Genomic DNA, 15,151 nt, shown 5'->3' with positions numbered 1-15,151 from the left:
GGTACACATGAGAGATATGTTAGGAAAGATACTTTGGATTAATCCTACCTCAGGCAAAGGCAAATCCATCCATGGGATTGTTATTGCTCAAGGACCTGGTTATACTTGGCGGGTAATGCAGAAAGATGGGGAAACCTGTTGTGTACCTCCACACACCTAATTTTAAATGAGAACTGTGTATAATATTTCACTGTGTATGTGTATATATATATAAAGAAGAGTTAAAGAAGGGTATTAATTTGGATATTATGTAGATGATTTAGAATAAGGAGTGAATAATGTCTTAGGTTACAATGCAAGGTGTGACTAAAGTATGTATTCTACCACCACATCCATCACTTTCTGATGAACTGTTAGTGATGGGTCCTTTGTAGCAGCTGCATGCCCCACCTATGAGTTGACTGTAGTGTTCTCTTTGTTACACCCAGCCTAAGGGTGGTCATTTCTGTTAGTGCTGTCAAGGACTCCCCAAAATATCCTATGCCTGATAGGTTTACATCATTCCGTTGTAAAATTCTTTGCCCTGGGGGAGGTACTGAACATTCCTGCCTGGATTTGAGGGTGGTGTATGATCCCAAGGTCTGGGGACTTGGGGGAGCGACCACTGGGCCCCCAGGGAAGGAGCAGACCTTTCCACAGGACCGCTGCTTTGGCAAGTCCACATCCATCATTTAAAGGGACTGCAGCCACCACTTAATCAGACTGCCGCCACCACCCTGACCAAGAGCATGCCAAAACCCTTTGTCAGTTTAAGCCCGTGTTTCTGTACTATTGCCTTTATTGTGACTTTCCTATTAAATTGTAGCTCCGTGTGGAAATCACTTGCAAGTTATTTGTGTGGGGTTAATTCCTCCCTCTGGTTGACCTTCAAACCAGCCCAATTTACAACAAGAAAACAGGACAAAGTACAGTGTTCTGATGCAGCCAAAAAAACAAGTTTTGATTTAAATAAATTTATCTCTGTGCTGAATACCTTAAAACATTTTGAATTTAGTAAAATATTGAGTGCTTAGGAACTTTATTAATTTTGGAGTCTGGAAGATCTTACAAATATTAAATATCTTTGCAGGAACACTTAGTCAGTCTGGATGAGCCAGCCTCGGAAGCTGGACAAGAAGCTCTGCTTAGACAAGAGCAAGCAAAAATCATTCGTTTTGAAAGGCAAGCGGAAGAATTCCTCAATGCAGTCTTTTACAGAAAAGGTTGGTTTTAATGGGGGAGAAGGATGTGGGAAATGGTCTCTCTTGTAGTCTTTTTGCATGCAATGTAGGTATCAAAGATCTGTGTTCAAGTGAAATGTTCAGTATTTTTCAATTATCTTCTTTATATATATTTATCAAGGATAAAAATTGACTCTGAAGTAATGTAGCAGCATAACAGTGTGGGCTTGGGACATTGGAAGAGAGTATTTATGCCTAGGGAGCATAAAACTGTTTAACCCTAAACCAAATCTCTCCATGAGATTACTGATGTTTTCACTTTTGGAGAGATGACTCAGCTCTTACCCCGCAGAACTGTTCCCCATAACCAGTGTTTAGGTGGGTGGGCTGTTTGGAAGAAAGGTCAAGTGGCAGTGGTGGTTGTAGGTGGGGAATGTGGTTTTTTAAAAAAAATAAAATTTTATTTTGATGGGGTATGTACTAATGCAGTTTTTCTTAAAGGTCATCAGTCTTTTCACTATTGGTAATGATTACCCACCCTATTCCCAACAATCTAGAGTATAAAATATTATGGGGATAGTGCTAAGAGGAATATATGAAGAATTCAAAATGTGGTTAGCAAAAGAATTGCTGTAGAATATGCCAAGAACACACTCGGTGCTAGAAAATCACCTAAATATCTTCTGGAGAGTTGTTGCTTAAACTGCTCTTAAGGAAGGCACAGAGCTCATTTCACTGTTTTCTACAAATCTGAGAAACATTAATCCAGAGGTTGCTTCCAAATGCATCCTGAATGAAAGTACATCGTACTTATCAGTCTAACCCATGTGTGAGAAAATCTGCCAAATCAGTAATTCCAACCTATCTGCTGGGGGACAATGCAAGGCTTCAGTTTAACAAATTAGAAATTGCTGTAGCCAGTCCTCAGCCCCTCCTTCCAGTGACCAAAATATTTAAAGGTGTTTTAAGTAGATAACAGTATCTTCGCCTTTCTTTTATGACTCAAATGAATAAATACAAGCTATACATTATGATGCTTCTATACTTTTTGCAATACATGCAGGATGGTAGGAAGGATAGTTATTGCATTACTACTGATAGTTCAGATAATACCTTTATTCCAAGGCTTCCTTTTTAAGTTTTCTTTTTTTCTTGTAAGCTTAATGTTTCCTTTTGCCTTTGATTTTATCCCATTTATCTTCAAATCCAGAAGGAATTTAAGAAAACTAAAATCTAGAGAAAATACAGTTTTTTTCCATATTGCTTTTTCTGGTGACGAAAATAAAAGCCTTTCCATCATTTCCAAATTGTTTATTAAAGACCTTATTTCTTTACCACTAAACTTAAATCTTTATGTATGACGTGTGTCTTTTAGGAAAGTATGCTTTTTTAAATTCACTGAGGAGCCAGCAGCAGAAATTGCAGTGTGTTAATGAAGGGCATAATACTCTGTCCGTGGCTGGATACCCAGAATAAAGATAATGAAACATGTCAGATGTCTAAGAATCTTTGAGAATTTTTTAAAAATATACCCTTGTTTTGCTTCCTTGGACAAAGCTGTGCTTGGTGCAAGAGTAACAGGCGAGGGATAGAAGCCTGGCAAGAAGTCAGTTCTGAACCTTAATGCATGATTTTTAAGCTTGCCTGTATTTAGATTGCTTGAAATCTAACTCATGCTATTGCCATAAGATCCCAAGGCACTGTCATACCAAAGAGGACACAGAATGGCAGAACTATAACGTTCCTACATTGCTCAGAGATGCTGAGCTCTCCTGGCTTCCTGCCAGCAATTAGTTTTTTTCTTCTTTCCATCCTCACTGCCAGTAACATTTGAGATGGGTATTTTGTCGCCTAGGTACATCAGAGAAAATGCAGCTGCTCTCTGAACACTGGTCACACATTAATGTACTGAACATGAATAGAGAATTAACAAGATCAGTAAACTTTTTGTACAGGTTTACTGTCCATCAGTCCTAGTCCTTTCTCCAAAGTTTGTGTCCCTGGCATTCCAACCCAGTAATGCTTCCTTCAGATATTCATATTTTTCCAGTCAAAGCAGAGTGGTACTAATTAGTGGTCTGTTTACCTTCACTTTGTGGCAGGACAGGACCTTCTTCTGGTTTAATGAAATCATACCTTTATTTGTTTGATACTGCCCTTTTAAGATTTTGATATAAAAATACACAAAAGCTATTAAGGCTTTAAAGCTCAGAGGTAGTGCTTCAGACTATGTATAGCTGATAATTTTTTGCTGTATTTTCTCTTCTCAGAGAATTTCTATCTTTTAGTTAATTTTAGTTTTATTTTCCTAAAAAAACCTGGACAGGTGGAGTCAAGATAAATATGTGGTTGATTTCAAGTGATGCTGGATGGGCACCAGCACATATTTTCCACTCACTTTTGAACAGCTTTAATCCTCAGCATACAGGCTTTATATTAAGCAAGAAGCCTTTAATGTGCTAGGTACCTACCCTTCTGCTTGAAAACAGAGTTTTGTGACCTGAATTAGTGCGTTTATCTTGAACAGCACTAGAAGGTTGTCATTCTGGGCTGATTCTATGAAGTTGCATATTACAAGAGTGCATGGCTGTAGGCATATGTAATATTTTATTTCTGAATGTATAAATATGTTCAGATGTAAGCATTTTTGAACTGAACGTATGAACATGGTGCACAGTAAAGGCCTGATTCTTCGTTCAGAAAACACAAGTGCCGTAAAGCTCTGCATTCCTGCCAGCCCCACTTGTATATGCTGCAAGCACGTGTCAAACAGTTGGTATCTGTCTGGTCATGCCATCGAATCATGTCCCTCTGGGCCTCCTTAGAGCCCTTCTATGTCCTTCAGGAGGTTATAGTGAAAAGCTTAGAAAGTAGATTAAATGCCACCGCAGCAGAACAAAACCTCCACACTTTTCTAGGCTGGTGTCCTTGGGAACCATTTGAGAAGCAACTGGGATTATAAATGTACCAAAATTTAAGTTTGGCTCATTTTTTGGTGTCTTTTTAAAACTGTAGTATTTGATACTTAACAACAAGTAAAATCTACAGGATGTTTTAAAGAAAATGGTTGCATATTTACATAAGCATCCTGGAAATTTATAGGAATTACAGAAATTTACTGTAAGAATGTATGTGGTGACTGTATAAGATCTTAGGTGTAGAAAGCTGTGCTTAACAGAAAGGAATTCGGGCCTGATAAGTATTTAAAGCTCAATATGGTGTTTCATCAAGAAACAGGCTGCTGCTGCTGCTCTTTGATTTGTAGGCAGCTCTGCTCAGGCCTTCATGTCAGTCGTCTTTTACACATACCATAAAGCTAGTTGTTGGATTGATGTACTTTTGACAAAAATGGTGGCAAAAGGCAAATCTAACACTGAAAGGTCCCACAGATGATTTTCCTAATGCTTCTAATAGCTCAATCTCAATAGATTACCTTTCAACCTGGGCAATTTTTTAAAAAGCGGTAGTAAACACTTCTCTATTGTTCCCTCTTGAGAGCTACTTTTAAAGATCTATTTGGTCTTCTGCTGTACAGTTTTTTTCTGAATGTTTCTTCAGTAATAGAAAATCAAACATTTTGAGCCATTTCTGGAATAGTAGCGTGGTTTTCTGTGCTTTGGGGTTTTTTGGGACTATTGTGGGTGGTTGGTGTTTGCTTCTGTTGTTTTGGTTTTTTGGGGGATTGTATGTTTGTTTAAAGACCACAAAACTGATTCAGCCAGAGAACACAGTGTTTCAAGTGAAGCGGTAGGACTTAGCTTTTGTGATTTAGGAGTTACAGATTTACTTTCACATCACAAATTACTACTGGTCTAAAATAATGATTTTTGTCAATAAATTTATGTGTTGTCCACATGCCCAGATACCTTTTTATTTATACACTATTTCATAGAAATAAATTGCAATGCCTACTTGTTCTATTTCACATCTGTTGCTAATAGATTTAGCAGCTCTTCTAGAAATAGAATTACTTGTCATGCGACATATCTTGGGGTTTTGTGTATATGCAAGTTCTTTGGGTGATTCCTGATCCTGCATTGATTGCAATGTTAGAAATATCAAAGACATAGAATGAGATGGAAGACACTTGAACATTTGATCTTCCTGTGAATTATTTTAATTTATCAGAACTACAAGGCTTTATTTCTCAGTAAACTTATAGGGGACTGCTGCAAATTTATTTTCCATTTTACCTTTCTGTAGCTGCAGGTAAGTTATGCAACTCTTCCACTGTATAACCTGTTCAATATTTTTGGATGAGCTCCATTACTTGGCACTTCAGATCTCCTTTTCATTTCCACACCTCTTAAAAGTCTGGTAGAAGATATGTATATTTTAAAACAAAATATGAGATTGTGTATTTCAATTAGCAAAGTGTTATTTTGGGAAGGCTGTACCAGAATTAGCAATAGTTCTTATTCAGGTATTCCAAGACTAAAGTACATTTTCTACAGAAACTATTTTATCTTTGGGTTTTGTTTTTCCCCCTGAATTTGTTTTGGTAGATAAACAATGACTTAATATAAAAGCTGTTTTACTTAAAGTGCTTCCTTAAAAGAAATCTCTAATATTTGCAGACAGTCCTAGGGTCTCTGACCCAAATATTCCCCTAGTGGCCCGTGAGATCATGCAGCGAATGATCCGACAGTTTGCTGCTGAATATACCTCAAAAAATAGCTCTACTCAGGACTCCAGCCAGCCCAATAGCACAAAGAACCAAAGCCTGCTGAAAGCATCTCTGGTCGCCTCCTCTCCCACGGCTGCAACTGCTCAGAACCCTGTGCTCAGCAAACTGCTCATGGCTGACCAAGACTCACCTCTGGACCTTACTGTCAGAAAGTCTCAGTCAGAACCTAGTGAACAAGGTAGGACTCTTACCAGTGTCTTGCATCCTGTGGCAGTCCATTAATGGCATTCTTATTGCAGAACTAATTAGAAGGTTGCACTTTTGCATAAAATGTAAAGTGGAAAAGCAGTAGATGTTTTTACAATTAAACAATGACTAGTTCAGTGTGGCTGGGAGAGAAAAGACTTTTTGAAAGGGTGTAGACCCATAGACATGAGAGATGATTCTGAAGAAGGGCAAAGGGGATGGACATGCTCTAGACTCTGAGGATAAATGTGCTGTTCCTACTGGGAGCTGCAAGAAGCAGTCTGCCAAATAGACTGTATGCTTGCTGGTAAGAGAAGTTCACATGGTCATGAAAATCATAATGTTGTCTCTTCTCTGAAGATTAGTGCACAATTTGACTGAAAGGCTGATTTATTTTCTTTCTGATTGTGGTGTGAGAAGAGTATCTTTAAAAAGTCTGTGAGAAATTGTTTGTGAAGGCTCTGAAAATTGTACCCATGAACTGCACTAAACTTCCAGGTTTGTGTGTTTGGAAGAAATGTCTCTTTTATACCTTAAAAATAGACTTGTTCTGCAGAGCACAGATTGAATAAACTTCCAACAGTGTTTCAGAGCTTATTTAATTCAAAAACCTTCCTTTCCATCAAAAATGCGTTTTTTTAAAAGAAGCAAATTCTGTGAGTGATACAGTATATGAACTTTTCTTTTCTAAAACTATGAATCCTAAGTGTGTCGTACTGATTAAAATTAGACCCTTTATCCTTCTTCAGAAAAATGTTAGTGCTTGAAGTCATTCTGTCACAGTAGGCTGTCCATCTGCAAATGGAAAAGTTGCCTAAAGAAAAAAAACCCTTTTTCTAGCTATGACAGAAAAGTAGGTATCCCTTTATTCTTTAAAATTTGGTTTATGAAGCTTTTTGTCAACAAGTTAATTTTATGTGTCCAGTAATAGGCAACTTGGACATCTGGACACATACTGCACTTAGGACACTTACTGAAAGCTGTCATTGCCATTCAGTTACAAACTGCAGTGAGAGGTTGAATAGTGTCTCTCTTGAAACGTGCATGTACAGTTAGCTGATAGGCATTTGTTTCTAGCTGTCTTTATTATAAATGCATTTTGTGAGTGTGTTTTGCATGTATGTTTATAAATGTTAAACTGTTCTTGTTAGACTTTTTACTGAAAGAAAGAGGGAGATAATGAGTTTTGCTTTTGGTTTGTTCCCTTTTAATTAGAGAATGGTATGGTGAAGAAGAAAGCATGTACATGAACTGTTCTTTAGCTACCACGTGAACCATGTGCATGAACTGTTCTTTAGCTACCACGTGATGGAAGAAGCTGTAAGATAATGTGTAGTGTTCGTAATGCTCGTTATGAGAGTAGAACATGTGCATATTGAATTATACAGTAATCTGTTTGCTGATGTAAATTTTTTTCCCAATTTACATTTAATGTAATTGGAAAGAGATTTTGCCAAACTTGTTAATGAGAGATTTCAGAGGCTGTCATGAAAGATTGCTAGTGGTGCTTTGTGCTGTAGTGGTTGAAGGGAACCCAGCTAGTCGTAAGCTTCTCCCTGGGGTGTGAGGTTGGCCCTGCTTCTCCTCAGGGGCTTTTAGGTCATAGTGACTCTTCTGAGGGAGGAAGCATGGATGCAAGTGCTTCTAACAGCTGCCTGTTCTGTCCAGCCTCTTGAAAAGAAAGAAAGACTTGATCCAGTCTGTGTCTCTTGTGCCTGCATAAGTGTTGTTCAAAAAGAAAATTTAATTTTCTGCTTGCTTAAGTTTGGGTTATGGTGTGTTCCCAAATGCAGTGGGTGGAACAGCTTTTCGTAAGTTAATTCTAGTTCACTGTTTATCATGTTTTTTCTCCATATGTCAAATGAGAACTTTAAGCAATCTGAAAGCTGCCTTACATTGTTCTTGTGTTGGGTGGTATTCACTTGATTAGACGGAGTGAGTAAGGAGCTCTCATATGTCTCAAGTTCACCTTGCCAACAGGTTTCATTTATCTCTGTCTCATAAAGTCCTCGTTTCAAAGATTCCAGGAACTTCAGATGTCTGGGCTGCTTCAATGACAATGTTGCCCTTATTAAAATGACCAGAATTTCAAGCTGCTTCAGTGCAGCAGGAGCAAGGTTTTCCTGGTGAAACACACTCCCTTTTCTGGTGCCTATAAATGCAGAGTTTACATGAGGGGGAGCATGGGGGGAGCTTGAGTATCTGCCATTAGTGAGAGTGGAGTAAGCAGTCTAACAGGAAAACCAATTTTGCATATGGAAGAGAGGGAATAAAACGACACAATAGAGGAGAAAGGCAGCAGCCTTTCCAGTAGGGACCCATTGGAGATATGAAAAAAAAAAGATGAAGCTGGCTGCTATGTGAGAAGGAATCTCACATCTATATGTGTGTTCATTTAATTTTCAGTATGAAATTCTCAGTGAATTTTCCTACAAGAGATTTGGATAAAAAAAGAAAAAAATCCTAGTACTGGCTTGCAGCCACCCTTTAAGGAGGGGAATATCTCAGGTTGACAAATCTTAAAGATTGTCTCAGTTCTGGACCCCTGAAAGGTAGTTAATGTGATAGGCTCTGTTGTATCCAGAACTGTCACTTGTAGGTAATTTGTTATGCTATGTCTCCTGTAACAGATGCACTTTTAATTTTGTTAATTTTGATTATGAGCTCTGAAGACTGTATTGAAGTCACATGTAAACAATATTGCAAAAAAAAAAGAAAAATTCCAAGCCTTATTTTGTTTAAAAATACAATAAACCAAAAAATGTGTGCTAAAAATGACTTCAGCTCAGAAGACTTGCTTTGTCTTTTCAGCTGAAAACAAGATCAGCATGGCTGATCCTGCTTCTTCAAACACTGAAGTCACTCTTTTGTCTCTACAGACGGTGTGCTTGATTTATCCACTAAGAAGAGTCCTTGTGCTGGCAGCACCTCTCTGAGTCACTCTCCAGGGTGCTCTAGTACTTCGGGAAATGGGTAAGAGAAAGCAACTTACTATGACCTTTTAAAACAGTTTTTTACTAAAAATGTGTGCTTAGCTCCTGTTAATTTTAAGTTTCTTTTGGTGTTAACCCTTTGGAGTAATGTGTTTTCAACTGGTACCTTTGGCAAATACCTTCACCCCACCTGCCAAATAAGAGTTGTTGCCAACTGAGACAGGTTTCACGTGCAGTTAAAGACTCTAATATCTGTTATTTTTGCCAATTTGGTGCTTATCCAGAGATCCTTCCATTACCTGTTTCTTGGGGTTAGTGATAGGTGATTTCCGTGAACATGCAAGTTCAAATAAGTGCATGAAGAGTCTTAGAGGCTTTGCAGTTTATTTAGACTTCATTTCACTTAGGGAAGGTTAGCTAATAGGAGAGTTTATTTTAGAGGTAGCAGTGATTTGGGTGATAATCCATGCTGAATTAGATTTAAATCACTGTATGATTTTTGTTAATATTTCCTAGCATAAACCACAGCTTAGAAGAAGACATGGGGCAGCAAGTCTGGTAGTTCAGAAAACTTTAAATGTAACTTTGGATTTGTGATTGTTCTGTAGTGTTGAACAAGTTTTTTTTTTAAATAATCACAAAGTATGTGGTGTACTACTCTTGCCTAATCAGTTCAAGGTGTGAAATACTGTTAAATAAAAAAACAATCTTTAGGTTTCATATTTCTAATGGTCACCATTTGCATACATTTAGAAACCCCTTACTCTTGGTCAGGGTGGTACTGGAGAGGCTGACTGGGACTAAGAGGGGGTTTGGGTGTTGATTATCTTGAAGCTACTATGAACAAATATTTTTCCTGAAGTAGAGAAATAGTATATGGTTTAAAGTGCTATTTAATTGCTGGATTTAGCTTTATGATAGCCTTTGAAAAATTTGAAAATCTCAACTAGCAACCCTTTTTCACCACCATTTCCATGTACTGCTAACAGCTGATTGAATTTTTGCATTTCTCTTTGGAAAAATATACTGTCTCCTTTCAAGATTACTTTTTCATTTAATATTTCTACTAATAAAATACTTCAATCTCTCTTTAAATAACTTAGTATTAATACTTTTTATAATTCTTCAGCATAAACCTTCCCCAGGAGTGCTTCTCCTCTAATTCTGACCAGGTTATTTCCATCTTTATTTTCCTAGGAAGGCAACAGAAGCCACTGAGGCTCTGTTCTGTTTGTTCCCTTGTTTGTGAATCAAGTGAGGGCCAAAGTCCATCAGACAGGGATGGCAGGGCCAGCATCTGCCACTGTCCTGCTCAGTCCTGTGGGTCCAGAGAGGATGTGGCATACTGGCGCCTGTGGGTACTTGTCCAGGTGTGTGGCATACGAGGCTGGCTGCAGTTTGTTCAGCATCACTAAATTGGGTGTAGCCCTCTATTAACTGCCAGTATGACCTTTATTTAGGTGTAGAATTGCTGGTGCACACTGTGATGCTGATACATGCTGTAGAAGGGGTGGAGAATGCACATTGTCTGGAAGAGTTCTCTGGAACGGCAAACTTTGATCCATTTCTCTGGATTTTGTTCTGAGTCCTTGTTGACTTTTGTTGTGCACATCCTATGACTTGTTGCATCCTGGAGAGAAGTGAACAGCATGTGTATCAAGCATTGTGTATGTTACATGCCAGGTTCTTGCAGTGGATATCTTTTCTCTAAAGACTCTTTTAAATCCCAGTGTGATGTTAAAAATAATAATGTAGCTTTTCAGTACTATGTATCCTATCCTTAAGTAATGCTGACTTAGCCAGAGGGCTTGTCGCCAGTTTAGCGTCCCAGAGCATTAAAATAGATTCTCTTTGTTAATTTGTATGCTGAACATGGAGAAATTTGGAGGTGGATTTTGAAACGAATGTGACTTAATAACTACAGGGGGCTAAGCAATCAAAGCATTAAAATAGATGTGATTCTCTGCAGCAGTAGTACTTAATTTCATAGAAAGAACACTTGTGATGAAAGGGAAATGGTAAAAATACATACTGCTTTTTTTTTTTTTTTTTGCTAACCCTTGATCTGGATGACAGTTGGTGCTTAGATCTTCCTTTTCCTAGGCATGCTTTTTATCAAATGAGATTCAGGGCTCTGTATATATGCAATTAGTTGTTAAGAGAGCAGTTTGGTAAGTCTAGTGTAAGTGTTTTCTTTGTGATCCGCAGTATCCCAGCTTTCATATTTGGTGCTTAATGAAAGTCAGGCAAATGCCTCTGAGGCCTGCTAAGCTTTTTCTTTTATCCTGAGCAGCAATTCTTCAATATGATGTAAGCAAACACTATCCAGGGTTTCCACCTGTGTGTAGATACTGCAGGTGGCAGTCATATTTACATGTTGAATATGTTGCACTTCGGCTTACTCTTTTATTACTGTGCTTGTTTAGTGGTAACGTCACACCAGTAACACAGTTGTGTGTAGATCTATGGCGATTGATTACTACTCTGTAATTAAGGTGCTATTTTCAGACGCTTGCGCGAAGTCTTTTCTACTCCGAGAATTTGTGAACCCAACCAGAGCCCAGCCAACAGGTTTCATTTTTCTTTGCCCAAAAAGCTTCTCTTTTTTTGCGAACAAGTTTTAAAACTGACTGATGCTGAGACTTTAAAAAAAAATTAAAGTAATAAAAAAAAATTTAGAGAAAAATAAATAACACAAAAAGTGATGTTACCCAAGCAAGGCCTTCTAATAAAGGAGTGGCCCCCTCACCCATCCCTCCCTACCTGTGCAAGTCCTGCTCACATCAGTTTCCTTCCATCCAATTAGGCGACCTGGGAGACCCAGCCAGCACCATCCGGAGGGACTACAGAGTGGTGATGGGGTACCTCCAAGAAGCTTGCAGGATGGAACCAGGGAAGGTTATGGCCACTCCACATCTCTTAAAGTACCGCTGGCTCGATCACTCCAGATTAGTGAAGAACTGCTGAGCAGAAACCAGTTTTCTACAGCTGCCAGCCATGGGCCATCTGGACTACAGAATCATGGACAGCACTTAATATTATCCAGGGAGGCTTCTTGGGCAAAACCACACTACGAATTCAATTTCAGCCGCATGAAATTCAGGGGAAATGGTGCACTCAGCAACATCAGTGACCTTCCTTTTCTTACAGAAAACTCTGCCTTTCAAAAAATGGCACTTCAAACTAAACAGGATGGGAAAAAGGACGTGAGCCATTCATCTCCTGTGGATTTAAAGATACCACAAGTTCGAGGCATGGACCTTTCATGGGAGTCCCGCACTGGTGACCAGTTCAGCTATAGCTCTTTGGTAATGGGTTCACAAACGGAGAGCGCGCTTAGCAAAAAGTTAAGGGCTATCCTTCCAAAACAAAATAGGAGAAGTTTGCTGGATGCTGGACCAGATTCCTGGGGCTCAGATGCTGAGCAGTCTACCTCTGGACAGCCATATCCCACCTCAGATCAAGAGGGAGATCCTGGCTCCAAGCAACCTAGGAAGAAAAGAGGGAGATACAGACAGTACAACAGCGAGATACTGGAGGAAGCAATCTCTGTGGTTATGAGCGGGAAAATGAGTGTTTCCAAAGCTCAGAGTATTTATGGGATCCCCCACAGTACACTGGAGTACAAAGTTAAAGAGAGGCTGGGCACTTTGAAAAACCCTCCAAAGAAAAAAATGAAATTAATGAGGTCGGAGGGGCAGGATGTTTCAGTAAAGATTGAATTAGATCCCCAGGGAGAAGCAGCACAAAGTGCGAATGAATTGAAGGATGAATAGGGATGTTGTAGAGTGCCAATTACTTTGCAAACTGGGTGAGCACTACTGCATAGTTCAACCATCACTGAGCGCACCTGAGTCTCCTGTTTACTGCAATGCTCTTTCCTTTGCAGTTTAGCATAGACTTATGTGAACACAGGTGAAAGATGTGCTCTGAATGTCACATTTGTAAATTTTTCTGGCCTAGTATGGCACAATTTCCCTCATTCACCTGCCCACTGCCCTCTTTCTTTCTTTGTTCCTTTTTTTTTTTTCTTTTGCCTTTTGCATGTTTCTCTGTAATAGAGAATTGAGTTACCTCACAAAGAATGCAGATCTGTAGAAGTGGACATCTTGCCTGTAGAGCCTGCCTGAACTTCTGATGTTCGATTTTTCATATCTGCCTTTATAGAAATAAGTCCACTTTGTTAAACTGACACTCTCCTAAAACCAGGCAATTTTCAAATGAAAATCAGACTGTCATTCTTCGAAAATGTTTCAGAAATCTTTTTTTTTCCCTTCTTATTTTTTGTTGATCCAGTTGATTGAAAGGTTTGAGCTAAATCAAATTATTTAGGAATGGTATCTCTCTTGAACTCAGATTTGTCAACTAGATAGATAATCAATTGGGTCTAATTAGGCTCTCCGCTGTTTTCTTTCTAAATTAACCGTACTTACCATTTGCTGTCTGCTTAGTGCTCACCCGGAGGGGAGGGGAGGGAAAACTTACATACACTACCTTCAGAAAATGTCAGTTAATTATTTATAACACTACCTTCGCTGTAATTTTATTTGGTGTTTTTGAAGGGTGATATTTACACTCACCTGCTTGAGGATGTAGCCTTATCTCATGGAAGACAAGCTTCTCACAGTCAGGAGCAGTCAGGGTACACTAAATGATGTATTAGGGTATGCCTCATTATACCAGAACTATGGTTCTTTGTGACCTTTACAATTTTACAGACTTGGTTCTGAGTTTACTAAACTATGTGGTCCCAACAGCTAGTTTAAATGACTCTAATCCAGGGATGGGGGATTTGTGTAACAAACTACTGTGATACTGGGGAGGAAAAAAAAAAAAAAAAGAAAAAAAATAGCCCACAAAATGGTGATCTCAAACGTTACAACCTCAGTAGTCTGCCCAAATATCCACATTAGTGAAGGAGCTTGTTAATGTTCAGGGAAGAAGTAAAACACTGGTAGCCTGATCTAATTCAGGCTCTGCATCATATCTATCTGTAATACTGTCAGGGTCGAACACTCAATGAATGGGTGTTTCCTTTTTAAATATTACAGTTGCCAGTAGCAGGAATTAAGTCCTGCTTTTTTGTTGTTGTTTTTATTTAATCTATTTTGATAGTGGTTTAGCACATGCTAGAATAAGCATTTAAACACCATAAAAAAAGCACTCCGTAAACCACAATTCTGGGTTTTTTTTCAGTATGGTGGTATCTTTGTGCTTATATGGAGATCCAGGATAAGTTTTGTACTGAACTTTTATCTTTGATACTTTCTGCGGGAGTGGTCAGTAACTAAGTGGAACTTACTGGACTTAACCACAACATGACCAAATCATAATTGCTGGTTCTTCAGGTAGAAGCAATTTGGTCTTAATCTGTGCAAAAGGTAGATAGACTTACCATTTTCTTTCCCCATTTGCACAACCAAAAGAAGCATTGGAGTTTTTGTGTGAGAGCATTAAGTGATGTCAGTGAAAGTGGTCTCTCAAAGTTCCTGGGAGGGTGACTTAGGTAGCCCTAGGGATGCTGAATGACTTCTGGAACAATTGATTCTATTAGCCTCTCCCCCTCCCCAGCAACTTCATATTTTCAAAGGTTAGGCACACCATTGCTGTTGTTTTAAATATGCACTGCTCATTCTTGAAATGGACTGGGCATTTGGCCCCAAGTATACTTTATTTTTGTTTACTTAATATATTTTAGTCCTCAAAATCCTGGTTCCTTGTAGCTTTCTAGTTGTCATCTTGGCATTTAAAGCAGTTTAAGCTCAGTAGCAGTATATAAACTCTGCAATATGTTCCAGTTTAGCTGGTGATTGCAATAAAGGTGCAGTTTAAGGTGTGGTTTCATCTGCTGTTGGAGGTTATGGTAGAAAGTTTGTTGCAAGTTAAAAAAAAAGTAACACAGTTTTACTCTTGAGAGAGGTTTAACCTTTTGCAGTTGTCCTTATTTAAGAAACATGAGTTGAGTTTTATAAAACTTGTCACTGTAGTGTACGTGGAGTGCTCATTTTACTAACCTAAATATTTTGTACGTGTATGTTTAAGTGGGTGACAATCGTGCAGCAGAAGAATGGTGTGCCTACCCTTTAATGCTGCAGTTTTAAAAGAGAATTTGTCTTGTCATTTCAGACTGTAGGCTAAGAATTGTAAATAGATAGTGAGAAGTTGAGTACTCTTTATTTGCTTTG

General features: G+C 38.6%; 1 protein-coding gene across 1 annotated transcript in view; it reads left to right on the top strand.

Annotated features, from left to right (window-relative positions):
- The window catches only part of LOC311156673 (ligand-dependent corepressor), a gene marked incomplete at its 5' end in the record, with an annotated part of 56,555 nt that extends 43,498 nt beyond the window's left edge, over nucleotides 1–13,057 (top strand). Inside the window, 4 exons of the mRNA XM_084210839.1 lie at nucleotides 1,070–1,202; nucleotides 5,738–6,025; nucleotides 8,913–9,006; nucleotides 11,773–13,057. Of these exons, the coding sequence (XP_084066965.1) occupies nucleotides 1,070–1,202; nucleotides 5,738–6,025; nucleotides 8,913–9,006; nucleotides 11,773–12,742 (1,485 nt within the window). The 3' untranslated portion in view covers nucleotides 12,743–13,057. The remainder of the gene's footprint in view (nucleotides 1–1,069; nucleotides 1,203–5,737; nucleotides 6,026–8,912; nucleotides 9,007–11,772) is intronic.
- Between the last annotated feature and the right edge of the window lie 2,094 nt (nucleotides 13,058–15,151).

Source organism: Fringilla coelebs (assembly GCF_963513975.1).
Source record: "Fringilla coelebs genome assembly, chromosome: 8".
NCBI classification, from domain to species: Eukaryota; Metazoa; Chordata; class Aves; order Passeriformes; family Fringillidae; genus Fringilla; species Fringilla coelebs.
This window is presented reverse-complemented; position numbering and strand designations above follow the sequence as displayed.